The sequence below is a fragment of the Xiphophorus maculatus genome, chromosome 15 (assembly GCF_002775205.1).
Source record: "Xiphophorus maculatus strain JP 163 A chromosome 15, X_maculatus-5.0-male, whole genome shotgun sequence".
NCBI lineage: Eukaryota > Metazoa > Chordata > Actinopteri > Cyprinodontiformes > Poeciliidae > Xiphophorus > Xiphophorus maculatus.
This window is the reverse complement of record NC_036457.1, coordinates 11,238,553-11,262,861: the sequence shown is the minus strand read 5'-3', so window position 1 is coordinate 11,262,861 and position 24,309 is coordinate 11,238,553. Positions and strand designations below refer to the sequence as shown.

The 24,309-nt window shown below is 35.9% G+C and overlaps 2 protein-coding genes across 4 annotated transcripts; both read right to left on the bottom strand.

Moving 5' to 3' along the window:
• Nucleotides 1–1,294: 1,294 nt before the first annotated feature.
• fbxo25 (F-box protein 25) lies at nt 1,295–12,945 on the bottom strand. 3 transcript variants are annotated; one of them, XM_014475036.2, is made up of 11 exons: nt 12,862–12,945; nt 11,414–11,597; nt 7,677–7,780; nt 6,933–6,982; nt 6,724–6,816; nt 6,542–6,635; nt 5,510–5,694; nt 5,160–5,342; nt 4,705–4,848; nt 3,139–3,165; nt 1,295–2,144 (listed from the first exon to the last, which is right to left on the bottom strand). In XM_014475036.2, exons 2-11 carry the CDS (start codon nt 11,539–11,541, stop codon nt 2,055–2,057), a joined length of 1,098 nt encoding a protein of 365 aa, XP_014330522.1. In that variant the 5' UTR covers nt 11,542–11,597; nt 12,862–12,945; the 3' UTR covers nt 1,295–2,054. The 3 variants fall into 3 exon arrangements, with proteins under 3 accessions (XP_014330522.1, XP_023204089.1, XP_023204090.1); XM_023348321.1 differs by having other exon boundaries at nt 5,160–5,339; XM_023348322.1 differs by lacking the exon at nt 3,139–3,165.
• A 3,017-nt stretch (nt 12,946–15,962) lies between these two features.
• On the bottom strand, nt 15,963–17,614 carry fam110c (family with sequence similarity 110 member C). Its single transcript, XM_005815301.2, has one exon. It carries the CDS (start codon nt 17,390–17,392, stop codon nt 16,373–16,375), a length of 1,020 nt encoding a protein of 339 aa, XP_005815358.1. The 5' UTR covers nt 17,393–17,614; the 3' UTR covers nt 15,963–16,372.
• Between the last annotated feature and the right edge of the window lie 6,695 nt (nt 17,615–24,309).

The window sequence follows — 24,309 nt, the reverse complement described above, 5'->3', positions numbered from 1 at the left end:
GTTTGAAGGAAATGAGTTTTTTTTTTTAAAGACTTTTGTTTGTGAATCACTGTCAAATGCTAAATCTGTTGAAATGAAAGCCTTCATATACTGTAAAATTTCCGTTTTCTTTTCTGGAATGCGCAATTTTTGCCAACGGGCGAGAAGATCTTTTCTCGCTCCAACGAGACAATCAAATATTATGCAAGCTTGTTGTACTACTGAGAGTTTATGTAGCTAGTTTTTACATCCTTTCTTTACAAATGCGGCACCCTGAAACTGTCTGAAGCCTTAATTTAAAAGCTCAGAAATGGGTTGTGCAATCATAAAAAAAACATATTTTGAAACAACAGTGTGTGTGTGTGTCTTTGAAGTTAAGCAAATCAACTATGTCAAAGGTGGTTGAATATGTTTTCTCATCTCAAGTTCTGGAGCTGTATTAGAGGTAGAGGTCACACCACTATTGATTACACAATGTTCCCTCACAGTATGGATAAAGTTGTTCTTTCCTCCTTGTGTCATTCCTTTATTTCTTCATCATATACTCTTTCTTCCCTCTTTTGCTCATATTCCTTTCTTACCCATCTCTCACTTCTATCCTTCATTCATTTGGTGGACTTATGACCTCGTGTCTCTGTTCTTTCCTTCCTAGTGTCCTTTATTGTTTATTGAAGGTTTTGCTTCTTTAAGGCTTTCTACATGTATTCAAATTATAATTGTGGAGGTTGGTGCTGTGTTAAAATGATCATAGAACATTCTTTCAGTCCTTAATAAAAAGAACAGTTAAGTATTGCAAATTTGGTAAATCTCCACACTTGATCCCACAATTGAGTAAAGAATAGTGCCATATTTTACTTGAATCAATGGGAAAATATACAAAGCTCAACTAAGTTAAAATGCAAACTGACATTAATTCGACTTTACTGCGTGCTTACATAGAATATAAATATAGATTTGCTTTGAATTTCAACACAATGGACTGACTTCAAGGACAAATGTGGGAGAAAACGTAAGTTCAGAAGGATTAATTTCATTCATATATTTTATTCTTCTCTTAAGATGTTTAAACAATTTAGTTGCTTTAAATTTAGGTATAATACACAGCACTCCCTGTGATGCCTACAGTATATATTCAGTAAAAGTGCTAGAAAAAGTTTTTTTAAGCTTTCCACATGTAAAAAAGTACACACAACTTCCATCACCAGTCCATGCCATGTATGCTTTTGTCAAAATCAATTAAAGATTAATCTGAACTATAAAACCTCAGTACATCTGCATCAAACCTAACCAAAAGAAGGAAAAATAGAAAAACAAGCAGTTTTTAGAAATAACTTTAATTCATATCTAGTTGCCACACTGTAAAAATCACAACAGTACCTTCAACAGTATGGATTGGTAAAGGGAAGTTACAAAAGTTGGAAGAGAATTACAAAAGTCTTTTCCCTCTTAAAACAGTCATTTATATTTTTCGGTTTGCCACATCAGATGCCTAACAGCGGTAGAAAACGTGCACACTCAACACAGCTTACATTGACTAACAAAGGACAGACGGTTTGTAAACGGAGTCAAACATGACAAACGAGCTGTTATTGTATAAAAATGCCACTAGAAACAAACAGATCAGGATGCAATTACACCTCACTGAATAAATACCAGATATTTTTTTTCTTTTAGCGCTCTGTAAATCTTTACACATCCAATCAATTAATATTAAGCTACCAACATCAGGCTGAAACATGTTTTACACAAGAAATTCCTTCATTATATTTTTTTCCTTTTATATATTTACATAATGTAATTCCCTCTATAGAGAGAAGCCTTTTTCTGTCTTTGAAACCAACACCTGTGCTGAAACATGAAATATATTTTAAGGTTTTGAACTAACAAACAAACAAAAAAATAACACACACTTGTATCCTTTCTATGTTTGGAAATACTTGTGCGTTGAAATTTTTGTTTTATTTTCATACAACTTAAGCCCTTTCTTTATTTGGGTAAACAACAACGAGGTGTTTAAAAAAAAAACACACTCAAAGAGAGTAACGGACGTTGTGTCGGAGAACAACGTGGAAGGTTTAAAATTTGAAGAGGTCAATAAAGTGCTGCGGAGAAATGGGCATCAGGCAGCTGTCCGGATCATTGGCGGTGCACGGGTGGCCAAAGTCCTGAGGAACAGTCAACAAGGAGAATGTGAGAAGGCCAGGTAACCAGGAAAGAAGGTAATCACAATACACACATTGACTAAAAATAGGTTTACTCAACTGTTGTATAAAATTAATTAGTTTTTACAGAGGCATCAATAACATTTTTCATAATCGTGAGGGTACGCTTCATGTTTTTCAAATGCAGTAAAGAACTTCTAGAGTTTTAGAAAACTAGAAAACGTCTAGAGTTTTCAGTAAAAAAAACTCTAGAAATGTTTTTTTTTTGTCAACAAATATTAAAAATCCTAAACTTCTTTCCTACAACCTTCACCACAAAACCACCTGAAATAAGTTAAGAGGCCACTTGAACACATCTAAATTAGTTGGATCTGGTGGGGAAATTCTTCAAATAATGGCCAGCCTACATTACTGTATTGATTGTTGAGTACTAAAGCCTACAATTTATTGAAGGACATGAAATAATCTTTTAAAACAGCATTATATTCAGAAATTCTCTCGTTAGTTTTTGCTGCAGAAAAAAAGAGATAATTTTGTGCAAAAATACAAAAGGTGTCAGACTTTCCAGAGATAACATTTTTTTATTTATATCTTAAAATATAATTTGATTGGAAGCTAATTGAATAGTATTCAGGAATAAATTAAATAAATGCAGTGGTAGAGATAGAATTAGTTACCGTAAACCAACATTGGACATCGGCATGCAGACACAAACATTTATCTTTGTATTTATGTTAGATTATACAAAGATAATACAAAGGCAGCTGACAGCCTTTTTAAACGGAGATCTAACAAAAACAAGTTGGTAAAGTGAAAATGTAAGAACATAGCAAAACGAACGGCACTGTTTACTAAACACTTCTGAAAAACAAGATGGCATCAAGAGAAATCTGGAACATCACGCAAAAAAGCTCCACTCATGAAAACAGATAAATCATGATATGATCGACAGAGAACAGAACAGGCACAACAAAAGGCATGATGGGACATGGAGTACCTTGAGGAACAAAGCCACATGGCGATCCTTAAGGAGTCAGGGAGAAGGGGAACCAGGAGAAGAGGCAGGGAGGAAGGGTGGCAAGCAAGGGAAAGGATGCAGAGAAGGAAGAAGTTAAACCATACGGGGAGCAGATGATGAGAAAAGTTACAACTGATCCAAAGAAGGAAACGCTCCGACTCAGTGTTATTGTTCCTTCTAAGTACTGTTCTGCATGTTTCTGCAAATTCAAGAAATATTTCCCAAGTAATTTCACTCGAACTGCAGGAAAAACAAATCCATCAGTTCAGAGAGTACAAACAAAATATTTCAACACTTGAACTTGGGGGCAAAGGGGTCGAAAATAATTGTTTGGAAATAAGATATTTCTACACGTGAGAACACAAGTTCACAAAATAATCACTCTAATGACTAACAAGGATTAGGATTATTAGCAGTGCTCATGTGTGCTGATGTTTGTGATTCACTTCATCACACAAACATCAAAAACTACATGTTTATGGATGGTTAAAAGCAACACAGAATTTCTTTCTCCTACTTTTGAAAATAAAATATTTGAACTTTTGAACCCGAAGGTCAGCCTTTGGAAATTTCCAGGAAAAACAAACAGTTGCACAGATTTTCACCTCGGTTTTTATCTTGAGCAAACAAAAGACCAAGACCTTTGGTAAAAAGCTGAAAAAAAAAAACAAAAAAAAAACTTAATTCACAAACACTTAAAATCTGTATTTTAAACACCACAGACTTAGTTTATTTTGAGCACCAATTCCATCTGTGCAGTATAAACAGACTCAATATTCTCCAATATACTGTCTACAAGCTACAAGCTAGACAGGATTGTCCAATACTGTCTAGCTCGAATTATTCTGATACATTATGTTTCAAGTAGTGTTTAAAGTATTGTTAAAAAGCATAAAACACAGAATAACCATCATGATAGCATTATTAAAATGTCTAGTTTTAAACCAGTCATTTCAATTGTTTAGCATCTGTATTAATTTTTGTCAACAAATATTAAAAATCCTAAAACAAAAGTCAAAAGAGAAAATTTACTTAAAATATAGTCTCTGAAATGATCATTTTTAAAACTAATAAGCAAAACATTATGTTTTAATTTCATAAGGTACAAGGGATGAGGACTGAGTTAATGATGCTTAAAACAAAGTTTGACTGGTCAAATTGATCGATTATGTGTGTTTTCAGTAATATAAGCAAACTATTATTTTATCTTTGCAATAGAACAGTGACAAACATTACGTACATCTAAAATATTTTAAGATTTACAGACACGTTTGTAAATTTTGCAAATAGGCAAAATGAACGATGAATCATTTTTTAAAGTTATTTAGAAATATGTCACTATTGTATTTAACAAGAGCCAAAAAAAAGCAACAAAATGTCTTTCAAAGTTTTAGAATACTTTTATATTGCAATAAAGCATGTTATGTAGTTTAAATTACTTGCTATCTGCAACATTCTGGTTTTAATTTAGCATCAACTCAGCGTTTTTTAAAAACCCAATCCCTGAGATAAGGTAGATAAAGATGGGCTGCTTGTCTTGTTTACCTTCCAGAAGAGGATGCTACAGTGTTTGCAGAAGTGCAACGTGTCGCCGTACTGCTCCTTCATGGGGTAGTGCTTCTGCAAGGTGAAGTACATCAGCTTCCAGTCCACATTGTCACTCCTGGTTAGACCCAAATTCCTACAAAACTGCGTATGAGCAGTGGAAGCCCATAAGCAGAACATGAAGCATGGAGCAAACATTTAATATCACAGGAGATCAATGTGGAATTACAACTGGAGCAACTCATAATTAACACCAATCTTTCTGTGGTGCTTCTTTTTCAGAGGAAGTGTATTTCCCAGCTAAAAGAGTAAGCTTAATTTTATCAGCACTGCCCTCTAGTGGCTAACATGTAAATTGCATGCTTTATAAACCACAGCAACGTTTAACTAGTTCAAGCAATTAAACGTGAAATTCCAACTTCAAATTGGGTGACATAACCATGTAACTTCCTCACCGGTTTGTCTGAGAAGTGAAACTGACAGAGTTTCTTCCAGAGCGTCCTGTTCTCACTGAGGATGTGCAACGTAGGTGTGGCCTGACCCAGGTTGATGATGTCACAGGCGTCGGATAACTTACAGAGGATTTTGTTCTGCATGTGCAGCGGCAGGTCGTTGAAAGACATTCCCGTGTACAACTGCTATGGAAACAATCAGCACAAAAACTGATAAAGACTTGAACTGAAAACTTTATCTACTTTGCACTATAAAAACAATCAACACAGTTACAAAGGAATCCGTAGGCTAATGACAGCCCTGGAAAAACTCAGATGTAACTAAATATAAAATGTTTCTTTTCAGTTTTTACCTTTGGGATCTGCATATTGTTGAGCTCCTGTTGCCATTTAACAATGGTCTCCAGGCGACACAACCAGATGTTCACATTGCCCACGAGGACACACCTGCCAAAATGGATGGTCAGACTGTGGAGTGTGGAGCTCAGGTCCTGCAGAAGCTCCTTAACAAGGCGTGGATTATAGTTGTCCTCAAGGACTAAAGGCAAGGTTGAAAAACAAACAAACATCTATAAATCTTACCAAGAAAATAAAATGATTCATTCAAAAGGTACAGTACTATTGACCAACCTATTGCTGTACACTTCACACATACATTATGTAAATTACAAACAAGACCAATATCTTCCCAATCTCAAAGACAAGAGCAGTTTGTCTGCTAAAATTGCTGCAGAAAAATAAAAAGGGAACAAAACACCCTCCTTAGGGGCCAACATCAGGGATGTCAAACAAGGTAGATTTCATCCTGTTTCTCAGTGTGTCTTTCCTTATATTTTTGCTAATAATTTTTCTAACAAAATAAAATGCTTACATTGTGTCTAAAAATAATGATTTTGGGAGTAGGAATGTTGGGAGATGGCAAATAAGTGTATATTTAGCCCTCAGTCATGAAGTCCCAATGCTGTTTATTTTTCATTTCTAAGAGAAACTTTGAAGATTTAATGTGATCCTTTAGTAATAATTAACATTTATTTTAAAATGCTTTTCTGCATGATTCTGTTAATCAATTGGTCTTAAAGTTTTTAGAAGAAAATTGCCATGGTAAGGGCCTGGAGTTCTTTATTTAAAATTGGATCACTTTATTGCATCCGTTATGTTTGTTAACAGCAATCTTTCTCAAAAACTGCAACCAAAAGTGACATAAATTTAGCTTCACATTGCTCCGATCTACTAGGATTAATCTGAATGTTTACATCAACATGTCTCTGGTGTAATCTGCTCTGAATGCAGTGCAGATATAAAGCAAATAGCAGATGTTTTTATGTTTTAAATAGCAAGTGTTTCTATACTCAAAACACTTGAGTATAAGTGTCTCGTCCTCTTACCTTTTCGTACAATCTTCTCCAGTATATTGAAATAGTTTTTTTGGGCAGCTCCACTCAAAGACGTTAACTGAGACCTGGCTATCAGCTGAAAAAGCTGCAGAAAACGGAAGGAGAGATTTAAAGAGTAAGAACATACACCAGTACAGGTCATGAAATAAAACACTGATTGACTATAGGCGCACCTTCGCAACATAGTTAAATCTTCTCAAATCTTGGATAGCACTGGAAAAGTCTAATCGGTTGAGAGCCTCCCCGAGTGTGCAGTAGCCATGTCGCTGTTGGCAAAGAACAAAGAAAACATAAAGCAAAGGTGAGAAAATTACATTCTGTTGTATACCCAAAGAGCAAGGTCCAACACAAAACTGTACAATTCAAAGGTTTCAAAACTCACTTCTTTCGTGCTTCCTTTCTGCACGTAGATCCATTTATCTCTAAAAACAACTAAGACAGAAAACATAAATGTTAACAGTTTTCCTGTTTCCTGTTACACTGCAGATCAAAACCTCTGAAGGGAAACTATGATAGTTTTTTGTTTAAAAAAAATGTATCGCATGCTACTTAAATGAATTTCAGAATACTTTAATTTACTCTCATTATTAGTAATTTTCTTGTGTTTATTTCATCGTGCGAGAGGCAGATCTTCACAATGATGTTCTGGAACAACAAATATTAATATTGGCACAGTGTAACATTTCATTTGAGAATATTTATTTAATTTGAAAAAATCCATAAAAGAACATTTTTCAAAACAAAAATAATTGGTGACTAAGTGTCAACCTACTGGAAAAAGGTGGGTTGTAAAAAATATTACCAGCAGAGTTCCTACTTATGATTTGGCAGAAATATTTCACCTCTCGAATATATGTTCTTACATTTAGAGTTACATTTATATTTTTTAGTGTGAGATTACGTTATTATAAGAAAAAAACAGTTTATTTGATCCTCTTTACACATCTTTTCTCAGGGTACTGATAACTATGGAGAAACCTGTAAAAGTGCAGGATGTTTGTCATTCCATGACCTGCTAGTCCTGCATTCAGCATTCAAATCTTACTTTTGTGCACCTTTATGCACAAGACCTTTAATTTTAACTCCACAGACTCCCCACTAAGTCCACACAGTGTCGGAAACTCACACTGGGATTTGGTGTTATTATTGTACAACTCCTTCTTCCTCTTGGTGTTGGCGAGCTCACACACTTCTCCAACAAACAGATTCTCATTGTTGTCACTGCAGAGCCTGTTCACACAGAGGAAACAGTTTTTGTATTGAGTTAAAAGAGAATACAGGTTTGACCAGAAGATCCACAACACTGTAATTACAAACCACTGGGAAGACTCTGATGTGCAGCAGTTTCCTCTGGCAATTTGCTTAAGGTTTCAGTTGTGTCTTCTGCGATATTATAAGTTTATAGCCTCAGTTGAAGTTGAAGCCGAAAATACAACAGACAGGCGTGTCATTGAACTACTCTCGCAATATTGATTTACAGCACAGAATATATGCAAGCTATGAAAAGCCATAAAGATCAGAAAGGGAACTGATAATGAGTCATTCTGTCTGCACCACAGAGGAGACACTGCAGACGCACACGAGACTGACTCAGTCTTTTCTCAGACAGCAGGCAAAACATGCCAACTAAAAAGCTACAAACATTAACAGATCTATTGTGCCAGAAATATCAAACATCTAGCTGACTATTGTTATTTTTGGCACACATTTTAAAGCAGTTGCATTGTTTTTAAAAGAATCTGAACATTGTGGGAGCTGACCTTAATTTGTCATCGGCTGTCGTTTGAAAAGCACCAACAGGAAACATCTTACATGTACTAAACAAATATAAATCTATTAGAAAAACAAACAAACAAAAAGAGAAATTTTGAGGATTTAAATATAAGTTAGAGCTGAATATTTTCTTTAAAATATTGAACTACAATACAATTGATGTAAATTGCAATTCCCAGGCAATTTACTTTCCTGGTAAATACATAGCATCTACAGCACTCTATATGGGCTTTAGCATCTTAGTCTCTAAACAGATACACCTGATGAGAGCATTAAGGGAAGTTAGCATCCATTCAGCTGGCCAAATGTTAGATGATGTAGATATGCAGAGCATGAAAACGACACTTCAACTATTATATCCTACCTTAATATAGCATCCAAGCAGACCTTTGGGACAGGGAAATATGTATTTTGTTATAAGGACTATTTTGCTTTAATTGCACTCAAAGTAACATTACTCCATTGATTCTAAACAGAAATTAAATGAAGAACTTCCCCTTATAATAATACTAATTTATTCTCAAGAAATCTATCGTCCTCGTGTTTTCAGGTTTTTAATCTTCTTGATGTAGAACTGCTCAGAATGAGAATCTCGGAACATTTTCCTTCTTAACATGTTCAGTTCACACCATCACTGTATCAGGAACTGGAACTCTCCAAACAAAACTCATACTGCAGTTTTTAATACTATATCAAAACTATTGGTGGCACTGCTTTTAACTCTGATGGGTTAGAAATCCTGCAAACACAATAAAATTATTGTGCATATCTTTTTAACAACTGGTTGACGGTGAGACATCACCATGACTTGTCATGATTTGGCCATTTGTTCAGACTGTACCCTCACCTCTCCCTCAAAGACTGCTGGACATAGACACCAGCCACTCTTAATGTGGGAAGACAATGGATGGATTGATCTTTTGTATTTCATCCCAGACTTTCAGGCATGTAAAAGAAGTCCTGTGCCACAGGGTGTTTAGTACTGATCTTACATCAATTTGAACCAAACATATCCATGTTTTGAAAGCCAACATCTTGAAATTCAATTGAGTTCCTTCAGATTGCACAAAGTTATAACAAATGTAATCTCAAGAAGCTTTATAAAACACATCCAACCTGTATGCAGAAATAACCAATTCAATCTAATCATACAGACAGAAACAAAGTCAGTTACACACTTTCCAATTGACTCTACTTATAAAATGTTGCAGTCTAGTTCAGTTTATACTACCAGTTGGTGAAACTCTTCTAAGAAAATTGAACTGATTGGATTCAGTAAGTTTTGCAACACAACAGCAGACATTCGTCGATGGCTTCATTATTGTTGCATTTGCTGCCTGTTTCTTTTAAACACTACTAAAAAAATGAAGGTTTAAATATCAACGTTGTATTATTTAATAAGTGGCAGGTTTATTTTACTCATTCTTTCTGAACTCAACCACACAACAATCACTGTATTTTTGTAGCATGATGTCATTTGTTACCAGAGTGGACTGGGATTGGAGAGCAGCCAGTCTGAAGAGTGATGTCATTAGTTATTGTCTTAAGATACAGAGCTGTGAGTCACTGTTAGCTGGCCAATCAATACAAAAGGAAAGACTGTGACCGGAGTGAAATGTCACCAGCTGATGCTGGGATTCCTGGGAGACGTGCGTCGTTTCTGTTGCGGGTTAGTGAAACTGGTACTGTGATGTCAGCTATTGTAAAGACATTGTGTATAGCAATATATGATCCAGATATCCCATTCTTGGTGCCTCACAGACGCTGGTGGCGTAAGCCGGTAGCAGTTGTACAGCTACAGTTACTGTGAGGAATAAAATGCTCAAACCAACCTGAATAAACTATTCTACAAAAACACAAAAGGGCTGCACATTACATCAGGTATCAGTTGTCACAGCAAATTCAATATATATTTCAATTAATGCTTGGATTCAATAGACTATTATACTCAGTATGCAAGAATGTTTGGTCAAACCAACCCTGGTTGGCTTTAACTTCTTCAAGCCATCTTCACTATGTCTAGATGCCTAAATCCTCGGATCTCCTATGACTAACCAATTGAGTAATTGTGTTATTAAGCATCTAATGTAACTAAAATATAACTAAGTTTATCATTACATTCTTTGTGTCAATGTTGTTACTGTTTGTATAAATGAATTTCTCCTTGATTATGTAGATTTCTCAAACTTGGATGTGGGAGTTTACTTAGCTAGGGTTACACAGTACTGTGCAAAAAACAACAACAATAATATGCTAAAAAACCTTAATTTAGCAATTATTTTGGATCTCACTCTAGGAGGATAAATTTACTACTCGTCTAAGATAATTCTCTGGTGTTATTAAACTCTGTTTTTCTTTTTCTTTTAAAAAAAATACAATTCTAAAACAGATCTCATTTGTTTATTTTTACAGTATAATATTAAGGAGAACAAATAGATTAGACATAAACATAAGCAATAAAATGGAGCAAAATCAATGCACATCTGTAATGAAACCACATCGGATAGAAAACTAAACCTGGGTGGTCGTCTGAGGGTTGGAGACACTGACCATGTAATCAAAACATAACGTCGCTGTATCTGTTCGATCTCCATTAATTTCCTGTCTGCTCTCCTCTTGTTTTACTTTCAAGATGGAAAAATTCATCCTTTTACCTCTAGATTTTGTAGACGTTATAATTTAGAGAGCACTGGCAGTCAGTCAGTTGAGGAGAGTCTACTTCATGTCAGATCTATTGAAATGTAGGATCAAAGCTACACTTTGCTACTCTGTTTTGAATTCAACAGTAAAACTCCACATATCCAAAAACCAAAAAATATTTGACTTATGGGTTCATCTCTAGATGAAAAACAATTTCTGTTAGGATCGTAATGATGCTCATTAAAATTTGAAGTGGCCTTCAGGGTATGATCAAATACTAAGTTCGTAATTTGTGCAAACTAGAAAAAGATAAAAACTATTTAATTTAATTATGAAATTAAATAAGTCAAATGTGGGGTATTAGTGGCTGTACAAAGGTGTGTACATTAACATGTTAGTATAAAAGCAAAAATAGGGCAGGTCACAAAGACAAACAATTTATGAACTTACTCTTTTAAGTCTATATCTTTGTTGTTATCCTCCAGCTCATGACCAAAGAAAACGATCCTCTTCCACCCATGGTCTGTCTTTGTCCAGCTCCATCCAGGCGACCTCCAGTCTTTGCCCAAGAAAGGCATATTAACTGGGGAAGGCCGGACTGTGAGCCGAGAAGATTTGAAGCCACGACGAACACCTAAAGGGTTAATCAGTAACAAAATTTATTTTTGGATGCCTAAAAATAAATTTTTGAGGTAGAATATTTATTGCTCTAAATGTTCAATTAAAGATTGTGTTACCATATTTGTATTTACAGAACATTTAAGACCTATTCGTACCTGTTTATCTTCTTCACATTTCTTATGAACATAAGGTTAAATGTAATTTATTGGGATTGTATGTCAAAGACCAACACTTTCAGAAATTCACTGGTTTTCTATTGAGACTACACCATGTGAACAAATTCCTCCTGACAGCATAATACACCCATCACTATGCTGCACTGTGGACAGTGTGTTGATGAAAGTATGCAGTGTTAGATTTCTCCCAAACATAACCTTTTACAAGAAGGCCAAAACATTCATGTATCATAAAAATTTGTATTCGAACTGCTGCATTCCTCCATCACTTGTTTAACTGTCTTCTCCTTTTTTGATGCGGTCATTTACACATATATTTTTCTCAACAAAGACATTGAAAAAGGGGCTTGTCACACTTTCACGTTCTTTTTTTCAAAATATATGATTCAATACATGAATCACATGAATCAGTCCAACAATTGTGTTGGTTTATCAAATAAAGTACCAACAAAATAAATTGAGGTTTGAAGTGGAAAAAATCACAAAGTTGCTACAATAATTTTAGAATGCAAAATGAAGATCTGGCATAGGAAAAATGTACTTGGCACTTTTTTATGTCAATATATTCAGTCACTAGTTTCAAGGACAGAATTCAACTGGGCATCTAATAAACTAAATAAAATAATATTTATTAATGAATATTGTTTGTTTATATTTAAAATACATCAACATTTCCAGAAGAAACTTTTTTATATATGCACCAAGTCTAATATTTAGAATACCTGCATAAAGGGGAAGCAGCAACTCTTTACATCTATGCCCACTTTTAAGGCTGTAAGAACACTAAGCCACATAACAAGGGGCGCAATTGGATTGTAAAACATTTAAATAATGAGCTTATTCTCTAGGGTTTTCAGGTTCAACACTGGGAATGTGATTCAGTAGACGTTTTCAAAATCTCACATAAACATGTTTATGACGCATGTTTTTTCGGCGTTCTGCCTTTGCATAGTATCCTCCGCCGCTGCAACCCTTAACGTTAAAAAACAAGAAGAAAGCCAGTTGTCACTCGGTTTAACGTGCATATACCGAGAGGATATAAAATAAAATATCTATATAGCGAAATGCTTCAGCTGTGTGTTTCTAAAATACCAAACAAACCTTAATATCCGAGGAGTTCCTTTGTGGTCTTTTTCTCTCTCAGCTTTCCTTCTTGCTGTGCTGGAAATATTGACGGAAGTAAATACAGTGTGGAACCCTAGAATTTGTTCACGCCCCCTCTGCTTTCTTATTGGACAATATGTTCGAATTTACACTGTTGCTACCCGGAGCAACGCATCTGATTGGCTAATCTGCGGTGCCAATCATTGCCTTTTTTTTAATCCCGTGTGTTTTGCTGGGGCTTTTCTCCTACACGTGACTGAGGACTGCGCACATGTACTTCTGTTTTTATTTTTCAGATGGGGGATGGGAACAGGACAATCGGACAACTAAGTGCGTAATGTGGTTAGGCAACATCTGTGCAACGTTTTAAAGCTTTAATGTGCATTAGAACTCCAATATTTTCCATTTTATTTTGTGGTTTTTATTTAATTGCAAGGCTTTAATTCTACTAATGTGCATATCCCATTTATCAAATATAGGTCGTTACTATATTTTTAAGTTCTTATCAATCATAGTGAATGTTTGTCACCCTTTTTATGCATTTTTACACATGTAATTAAAAGACAGTATGGCTTCAGAATCACAGATATTCATTGCATAAAAAATCCCTTCCCTCTGGCTTTATCATCTCATGTTACAACACAGACTTGAATGTATTTTATTGGTAATTTATTTGTAAATGATGAGGAAAGAACATTGAAAAAAAGAAACCACTTGGTGTTCTTGTATTTTTACTTTCTTTTACTCTAACATAACATCCTAAAAAGCAAAACACCGCTAAACCAACTGCCATCTGAAAGTACCTAACAAGTAAACTAGTCCACCTATGTAAAATTTCTCCTTTTAAATAGTTTCACGAAGGGCTCAGAAATGAATTAGAGAACATCAGTAAATAAACAACATCATGAAGAGTTCAACTATCAGGACAAGGATAACATTGTAGAGAGCTTCAAAGAAGGTTCAGGCAATAAAACTTGAACACATGACAAAGCAGAGTTCAATCAATAATCTGAAAATGAAAACATAACAGGACAGCTCTAATCTTACCAAGACACGGCACTCATCCTAAACTGACAGAGAGCATAAATCAGAAAAGTAGCACAGAGACCCATGTTAAGGCTGTAAGATCTGTAACCCCACAGCCTTAACATAAAAAGGCCCAGCTGTCTATTTTCCACTCCAGAAAACAGCCGTCATGGAAGAGTGACAAGTAGAAAGACGTAAAAAATTCCACTTAAACTTTTTAAAAAGTAATATAGAAGACAAAGCAGCTATGAGGAAGAGGTCTTCTCTCTCGGTGAGACCAGAACAAAATTTTGGACCATTCTCTTATGTGTGAAAAAAAAAAGAATAAAAGAATTATCGCATATCACCCCATGTATTGAAACATGGGAGCAGCAGTATTATGGTAAAAGGATGGTTTTTATTGTTAGGGTCTTGTCAGATTCAATTGGAAAATTGCAGGCCAGTTCAGGAAGATTGTAATCCACTATTTATTTCATGTTTTATTTAGACTTTAACAGATACTGCATGTTAAGAGATACTTCCCCTACAATCAAGCATCTTTACTGATGATTCTCCCTCACTATTTCTAGCTCTACTTTTGTATATATTTATATGGAGAAAATTTTGTTCTGCGATCTAAATTAAAAAAAATTCATGTTCATACAGATGTAAATAGAGTTCATAAAACCATTCTTTAATTATATTAAGGTAGACTAGCCCTCCTTTTGAATTTTAATCATTTGTAGCTGGTTGCCACATATGATAAAAATGATCAGGATCTCAACTATATTTCAAAGATATGAAATTTTTATTTTGTTTAAATAGCACATAAACACAAACACAAACCTAAAGTTAGTTTTGCTAATTTTTACAAAACCGACAAGACACTTGCTGTCACCAACAAGGTCGATTATTCTATTGTGTCATTAATGGATTTTTTAAATCGCATGTAGCACACTAGTTGGGAAGTAAGTAGGTAATTGCTTTGTTTGAATGTTACACATTTTGGATAAAAAGATTAAGGAATGGTAGTTTAACTTTGATTTGAGGAAGGATTAAGGTCATATTAAAGTCAGGCTGTGGTAAAAATCATAATGCCACTAAGGTATTAATGGATCGGTTTTTCAACCAACTTTAAGACCTGGCAGCTGACAAGTAGAGATGGCAGGAAGTGATTTGTTATGGCATAGCTTTCAAGTTAGTGAAATATATTTCTACAACTGTGAAGTAGTTAGAACATATTTTCATGTCCATGAAATATTAGTGTCATAACTTTCCAAATTAATGGAAAAAACTGTGGATTAATGTTGCTTGAGCCCCTAGTCAATCTGTTCTGTTTTTTTTCATCTTCAATTACACTCTCTGAGGGTCAAACAAACTGGAGCAAACTTGGAAAGGATACAGAAAATGGTGATTAGGGTGTGTTTTGAAGAGACAAAGCAGGCGAAGACTGGGAGGTAAGTAGAGATACAGTTTCAACGGGTCACTGGACATAAGCCCATCAGATTACCAGCCACATTGTTCTCACCCAGATCTTAAGGGTCCAGCTGACAGCTTGTCTGAGGAAATTATCACTTCTTTCCTGTTTTGTTTTTCACTTTCTTAGACTCAAATTAAATTACATTGTTTAATTGCTGCTACCTAAGTGAGATGTAAGACAGCAGCTTGTCTTACAGACTGACATTATTTGTCTTTCTTTTGTCTGTGTGTGTGCAGAATTGACTGCATACCTTTCACCTGAGAAAAAATGAGGAATGCACTCGTCAGACCATGAACCTTAAAGGTACACTACGTAAACTGTTATTTGAGTCCCCTTTCATGCTTGAGGTATTCTGAAAATCCACAAATTATGAACATTATGCTTAGATGTATCCAGCAAAAACCTCAAATCCAAAAAGCCTTTCATCTTCATGCAATTACTCATACCAATTCCCAATACCATTAGTTTTTTAAAACATTGGTAGAAAAAAATAGAAATAGTTTCCATGATAAATGAGTTAGCAATGCTTCAAATTTAATACTAAAATGTATGATTGTTAGAATGAAATTCCATTTGAGGGTATGCACTACAGTTTGTCAAAACTTCACACATATTTTAAATATATAATATAGTTTATTAGAAGATTATGACAAGATACAGGGTAATTACAGCTGAGTTTGGACTTTTAGCCCTATACTTTTCCATAGCTCAATTCTTCCTTCTGATATGATAAAGGCATTTTCACAACTGTTGAATATAGCTATAGTTTGCAAAATTGTCAGTTGAATTAATCTCATGACAGAAAAACAGTTTGTACAACAACATCTCCAACTCATTATATGTTTTAACATATCTCAGTCACATTGTGCTCAAGATACAATTTTGGACAACATGGCAGCAACACACATTCCCACAATCTTGAATACATCAGTTGGTGATATTTACTGTCAGGAATGCAAGAACTGGAAGTTAGTCACAATCATTTTGGTCTCCACCAAAAAATCTGTAACTTTTATGTAACATTCAGTCAAGGTCCCGTAACTTCTTTCCGGCATCCGAAGCGTTTTTGCAGCTGTACAGCCATTTGATGATACGCGCATTGCGCTCAATTACCGATGTGCCTTGCTGTATTTTTTTGTGCAGCTCGTTCTGAAGAAGCCCATCGCTGTCACCGCTATCCCTTGAGAAGCCATCATCGGATGTGGAGATGCTGACGCTCCGAATGTTTATCACAATCTCATCAGAGCGAGCCGAGAAGTTCTCCCTCCCCAAGGTCTCAATCACCTCACCGTCCAGGCCGCAGTACTTGAAAAATGCATCAAAGTCTGCAAAGCTTTTAGAGTATCTGGAGCTGATATCTGAGTGGGAACGGCTCACTCCCTTGCCAGTCCTCCTCTCAATCTCAGGAACTACTAGGAGACCACCAGCTGTTGGCTTTTCGCTGTCGTCCTCTGTTGCTCCATTAGATTTGTTCTCTGACTGAGAAATAACTACACCGATGCTACATTCCTTTGCTTTTCCCTCAGGTGTGCTGATTTTTTCCTTGCTGCCTTCATGATCACATTTCCTGTCAGCAGCCAGAAGCACAGAAACATGCTTATTCCCAGAACTGAGTGGCAGCTTTCTAGTTATGGGGTGCCTTCGGTTCTTGAGTGCTGATCCTTGAAGTAAGTCACATTTCTGTCTGTAAAGCAGAACAGAGTCTGGTCTTTTTTTGACAGTGGGCCGATGTAGTTGTCCCGGTAAACAGAGTTGTGGAACATCTTTATGCACTGATGAGGTACTCTCAGAGACAAGATTTCCATTGCGGTTTATGCTTTGGCTTGAAGACCCGGTGCTACTCACAGATGCTGAACCAAGACTGATCACTGGCTCCTGGGTAGAGTTGACCACTTGCTGACTTTTGACGTACTTTGGTTTACTCGCAGCAAGCCTCTCCACGGCACTCATACGTCCCTTTGTCTCACTCTCCAGTTCCATTTGCTTCCGAAGGTATTCCGGACCCTTTCCAAGAATTTTTGAAGTGTCACTACTTGTCTCCATTGTATACTCACAAGTTTTCCAAATTGTTATTTCCAAAGAGTCAAATATCCCTGAGTATACCGTACAGAGTCACAGCGACAGGATTCCATTCAAGCCCGCTCTTTGCCTGAGCATGAATCCCAACAGGAGACTTCACCTTGTATGCTCAAACACACATCCCTTCACCCCACCCATCCTGCGCAGGAGTAGTTTTAGCCAAACACAAGCCTGTTCAAAGTACACCTGATACTTAGAATAATGAAAGCTGAAACCCCTGCAGACGTTTTTCCCCACCTCCGCTTGCAATGGAAATGCGGATCTTCTAACTTGTTGCTCAACATACAATATAAACCTTCATAAACACTCAGAAAACCAGTTTTCACCTGATCCAAGCTTCTTTTATCAGTTCTTATTGGGGTATTTACCTGGAAAACTGACTCATCAAAAAAAAAAAAAAAAAACGTTCATCATCGCTGGTAAATGTTGTGCAAAAACTTGGGGATGTGATGAGTAATGCAAGGAATAAAGGAAGGTAGAGTGCAGTGACTGGTGGCTGGAGCCTTATTAACACATCATTGTGCAATACCAGGAAGAACATTTTGTGGCTATTTGTGACCCACAGTGCTGTAAAAAAGTATTTGCTCCTTTACATTTTTCAAAAGTTTTTTTTTTTGTTACTTTTATGGTTTAAAATCATCAAAGTAATTCATTCACCTGGGAACTAAGTTTTCAATAATACTTAGTCCCCAGGTATTAGCCTGATGTTAATCAGCCTGATTAACATCAAGCTAATTCAGAGGTAAATAGCCTGGTGTATTAATGATTGAGCATTGGAGGATTAGCGAGCAGAAATTGGAGTACCATGTTGCTTTACTGCAACATATAGAAGTTGCCAATTTTAAGGAAGATGTGCTGCATTGCATATGAATGTGGTAAAATGGGCCTAAAACCTCATTGGCCTTTGGAGACCTGGGGCTCCCATCTTCCCCATGTCTGCCTTGTGTCCCAGGGGCGGGTTTCTGGCTCCTCACACCTTCTATTGAACTTTCGTACAGAGAACCTAATGTACACAAGCATCCTCTCTTTCTCTCATACACATAGATACTCCCACAGGTGATTTAGGTATTTTCTGATTGACTGCGGTTACCACTATACATTTTGTATTAAGTAGTGCTAGTACTCCAGCTTTTCTTTCTTCTAATTTTATTTCCTTTTTCTTTAAGCTTTTGTCCTCTTTCTTTTCAATCTGTATGTCCTTTACATTTGAAATAAACCCAATACAATTTCTACCAATGTTTCTCATATATTTACCAAGTGAAGTGAAAACCATAGAGCTCCAGTTGTGAAAGTAAATCTGTTGAGATTCATTTTGGCACTTAGACAACAATTCTGAGTGCCACACTGGGGGACAGGACACGTTTTAAAAGAAACGTGTTCCTTACAGATGTTTTATGCCCAATTTGGCTTGTTTGAGCTATTGTTCAAGGCAGAAGCAATCACATTTCCAGTCTGCTGATGTTTATTGTTGGAAAACCTTGCTACTGGTTCTGCTTCTCTAAAATAGTGGTTTAAGGGCACTTAATACAAATGCACACCATACTTTCCTAGGTTTCATTGGAATACAAAGAATAAACATCACATCCATATCTATCAACTTCAGAATTCTGCACAATTGGCATAAAATCCTAACAAAACACATTAAAATATGTGGTTGTAACATTATAAACATGGAAACCTGTTGGAAAGGTAAATGGGTATAATATGATTATTAAATGCTGTTGAAAAGAAACAACACTTTGTAGTGACAGTACTAACAGGTACCACAAAGTTAAAAATAAGAAACTATTAGCGAAACTAAAAATTTGTATTGTTTATTAGGCATACAGTGTTGATTATATGTGTAGTTTTGAATATGAGCCAATTCTCCTGTTCAAGGTAATTGTTCTGCTTTTTCTTCCACTCCCCCCTTCCCTGCATTTTCTACCAGATGAGTCATCTGATCTGTCATAACTCCCAGCACACCTATATCAATGTTCCTAATCAGTTTTTTTAATGGCATTTTACCTTTCCCCAGCACAGGCCGAGTAAAAATGAGGAACTGTGTGGGAGGAGGGAAACAAATGCTTCCGAGAGGAGACCATATCTAAGGCAATAAAATGTCTATGTATCTAGTTTGATTTGTATAGGAAAGTAGTTGCTGTTGTGAAAAAAAAACACCACTTGTCTTGGTAAAGTTAAACTTGTTGATAGCCAGTGATATCATCAGGTTTACCTGTGAGCATATAGGCCAGGTATTTGTTGACAGCCTCTGTTCTCCCTCTGTTTCTATTCTGCCCGTTTTCTGACCTCGCTTGAATCCTGTTTTTGCTTGCCCCCTCTGCTTTGAATGCCTGCGTGCTCTTTGACACATTCTAAGAAACTTAAGTAAACTCAAGTTTACTCAAGTAAACTTAAACTGAAATTTTCTGCTCTAATTTCGTTTTGGTTTTGGGCCATGACTGCATTTGACTATCTACTCTGAATCCATCTTTTCTTTTGATACATTTTGAAAGTTGTCACAACAAAACAAGATATGCCCAGTGAAACATGAGTACCTGGGAACTTACGGGTCCAGCTTCTTTAATTCTGTTGTTTTAACTGTACTTAAAACAACAGAGAGAAAAGCCAGTGCAACAAACACTTCGGCACAGTTCTGCTCCTCAAAAAGCCATTGAAAATGACAGATTTAATCATACACTCCTTTCCTCAGAAAGACCTCCACAGAAAGACTGGAGGTCTTTCACAGAAATTATCAAATGAATAGTGGCACCTACAGGTAGCACTAGAGTTCCTCACATTCACATTTTTGTCTTGTAAATGTATTGATACCATTAACATTTGCATTATGTCTTGCCATATATATTTTTAATAGTGACAACCCAAAACTATGAAGATATGAGTTGATAATGTGTAGACAACTTTCAAACTTAAACAGTACATTTTAAAAATAAATCTCAAGTCAAAGTTCCAATTTTAACATCCAGGCGTCTACTTGCTCCACTTAGAAAACAGACATCAAAGTAGAAATCTAAACACAACCTGTGTTGTGTACACCAGCTTTTCTTGTTCAGAAGACAGAGGGCAGCACTGGAATGGAAAGTCTGAAGGTCAGGGTGAAGCTTAGCAAATTGTATGTAACTTTCATGTGCTTTTTTCTAGCCGCAAACACCCCTTAGCACCATATCTCACCACACTCCTTTGATCAGAAGGAAGACATTGTATCCTCCAGCATGTTTAATTAACTAAAAGAAAACAAAGACCATTTTTGTACATGATTTTCATACCACATCTGCTTTTTAGTGTTGATTACATTTATTCAGCCACATGATTTCTTTTCATTGGATTCCCTCCAGTATCCCTCTTTTGGGAATTCATCTGGGTTCACTTGTATTTTCAGTCTTCCTGACCTCCAGTTTGAATTAATAATGATAGCCCTCAGATAAATTCCAAGATTTTCAGATCAAAAGGCATGCAGAATGTGTCACGATGATTAATGGTTGTTTACAGGGATCATAAGTGTCTAATTTTTAGGACAGGACTGCAAATCTAAAGCAGACATGCCTGCTGTTACAGAAATATAAATGTCTGAAATGTCTCAAAAATGTTGTGTTTGTTAAAGAACACAATGAATGCTTTTGGAATGATGATGCATATCTTTAATGCCTTGGTTTAGGCAAAAGTACAAATGAAACAAGTTGGTGTATTCACCATAATATTTTTAATGTTGAAAAAAATATAAAACAAAAATTTTAAAAATGTGTTGCATGCTTACATTTTTTCCTGCATATTGAAATAATGATTGTAGTGACACCAAGCAGTGTGACGATGCTGAGTCTTTTAAATTTCAACCAGTCCTTGTTTATTTGTGTGTGTTGGGTTATTGTCGTGTTGCAGGATCCAGTTCTGCTACAGCTTAAATTCTTCACAGATGGACTCGCATTTTCCTTAAGATGCCTTTGATACATGATACAATTTTTATTGAATTCTATGATGGTGAGCTGTCCTGCTGGAAGAAATAATTCCCAAACCATAACACTTCCACCTCCATGCTTTACAGTTGTTATGACTTTCCCATCCTGGAATGGTATATTTAGATAATGATGTCTTCCATTCTTCTGTCCAGTGAATTCTATTTTAGGCTCATCTGTGGAAATAGCATAAACCAAGAAGGTTTGGCCTTTGTCTACTTTTAGTATGGTCCTAATGTTTTTCTAAGTGACTATAACATTAGCAGCAACTCACAAAACAAACAAAAAAATGTACAGTCCCATCCTGCTGTGGACCCGGTGTAAATGAGCATTCATATTTATTTTGTTTTATTCAGATATCATTGAACTAAGTATTTTAGGTGGTTTCCCTCACATTTTTAACAAAGGGCAAAAACACAATAAAAATGTGAAATATTTCTTTGAACAATTTGTTGAAAGTTTAGTCAGAGTTAATATTAGTCAAAATGTGTCACAAAAACAGATGCAAAACATCACACTGAGACAGCCTTTGTCCATGGGTGCAATTTTCTTTTTCCTCCCCTCCAGGGGGTCTTTTGTGGGCTCTAGTGTCCCTTAAATGAAAGTAGGCTGACAGAAAAGGAGAGAGGGGATGACATGCAGCAAATATTGCCGGGTCCGGGAATCGAACCCTTGATGGCCGCGTCAAGGACTCAAGGCCTCCAAACATGGGTCGCGCTATCCCCTACGCCACCACAGATCTTTCCGTGGGTGCAATTTTCACACGACCCTGGAAAGCCCTCTGTCTCAATTTTTTAACCAAATATCAGAGTTGAAACTCAGTGCAAAAGCATGTTTACTTGTCTGAGACAACTGTGAAATCTGTTTCTCGTTAGAAAAGCCCTGTGTGGGATAGAAAGAAGCAAAGTAAACATGTACACTGAGATAATTTAGCCACTCTTCCCCTGAGTCATTTTTGCTTCACTTTAATTCAAACCTTACACTATCTGGAAAAACATATTTTATTCTTTAATGTGACAACATCATCCAGTAATTGTTTCCTCATCGAGTCATTGACAACAATTAACTACCGTCCCTGAGACGTGAATGAAACGGTCTGACTCAATTAAAAAACGTTCTCTAATTATTAGATGTAATTGCTGTGTCCATCGTTTTGCCTGGAATTATTGTTTTAAGTATGCAAAGTAAGAAATAATTAGTAATTATGTATTCATATTTAATTACCAGGAATATCAGCTCAACTTCCAGTCAGTGAGTGATAGTCTATTTATCACAGAATCTTCCTACTGTATTCTTACAGGGTTTTTTTTTCTTTGCAATGCAAAGACTGAAACTGAGAGTTGTTTATATTATGCTAGTAATGTCGAAAATAAAAAAAAAAGAATGATTTTTTTATAAACAAGAGATCAAAATGAATAGAAGACTTTTCATACAGCTTAGGAGCCAAAATGTAATATGTAGACAGGAGTCACATGTGTTAGGAAGCTTTTTTGTCTTTCTGCTTTAGCATTTATAATATGGAGATCTCTCTTTGTGTTTGTATTTCATACTACTGATGCTTTATGTATCTTTTAGCTTGACAAAGCCTCTAGTGTAAATGGATAGTAATTTGACAAAGTACTCTGGTTGCATGTTTGACCCTCGCAGTCGGGATCTGAAGCTTTTCAAGGTTTGCAGGAGTCATGACACACTCCACGTTCTCAAAATATCTAAATTTACAGCAAATGAAACATATTTGGAGATAGTTGCAAAGGAACAAATAGCAATGACATTTTTTTTATAGTTGAGATGTACAGTAGTTCATATTAAATCCTCATTCACAAATAGATGTGACAAAAACTTTAGGTGCAAGATGATTTATTTATAAAATTTTGTGTGGATCTTGTGTGTTACTTTTACTCATGAGAGGAAAAATATTTAACAGCTCAGAACTATCTATGCAATATGCAGGCTCACGGAGAAGGAATGGTGACTCTGAAGTAGTCAGTGGGTGACTAAGTGTCCAATTCTGTTTGAATTGTACACTTACAGTCCAATTCAAACAGATCAATTAACTTGAAATGCATGTAAGTGAATTATAAGAGGAAGTCAGAGTACTCAGAGAAAGCTCATGTGTGCAGAAAGAGAAAATATTCCAACTACAGCAAGGATTGGAACCTGAAACCTTTTTGCTACCTAGCCAGAATGCTAAAAATGGCAAATTTTAATACACATCTGTACAGAACACACACACAAAAAGATTCAACCAAAATGAAGCTTCTACATAGTTCTACAAAATAAAAAAAATACAAACAGATTGATCACAAGGCAAACACAAAACATAAGATCACAGATGCCTGTTTCCCTGTTAAATACAAGACACCCATTGGTGAACATGTTGACAAGTGTTTAGCTTGTATTGCTATGTTTTCCTCCTTTTTAACACCCTTCTGCTGATTTATGTCTGCATGGAAATGCACCATGTAAACAAGAGCAAACCTTTTCAGTGTTAAGTCTCTAGCTATGAATCCTTTTAATGCTCCTTTGTGGTTCTGAAATCACATCATTGTTCATTTTTACTTTTCACTTGTCATTTCACAAAGAATAGAAGAAACAGCAGACTTAGCGTGATCCAAATCTGGAATGAACACAGATGTGGTTCTCAAGCTTTAATACATTTACCACCATATGTGAGTAAGAACAGCAGTTATAGTTTAAAATAAACAACAGCATGTATTCTTTGTATCAGGCTATATGTAAATGTGAATGACTCCATTGAGGGAAGTATTTGTGGACAGAGACATGAAGGTTTAAAAAAGTGACACATGGTGTAAAAAGATGTCGAACCATGGCTGTGTAGCTACTTTCCCTGAATTTAGAGGCTACCTCGTGGAACTTATTTTATTTTCCTGGAAAGAATCCCATTGACAGTCCAATCACATCATTCCTGAC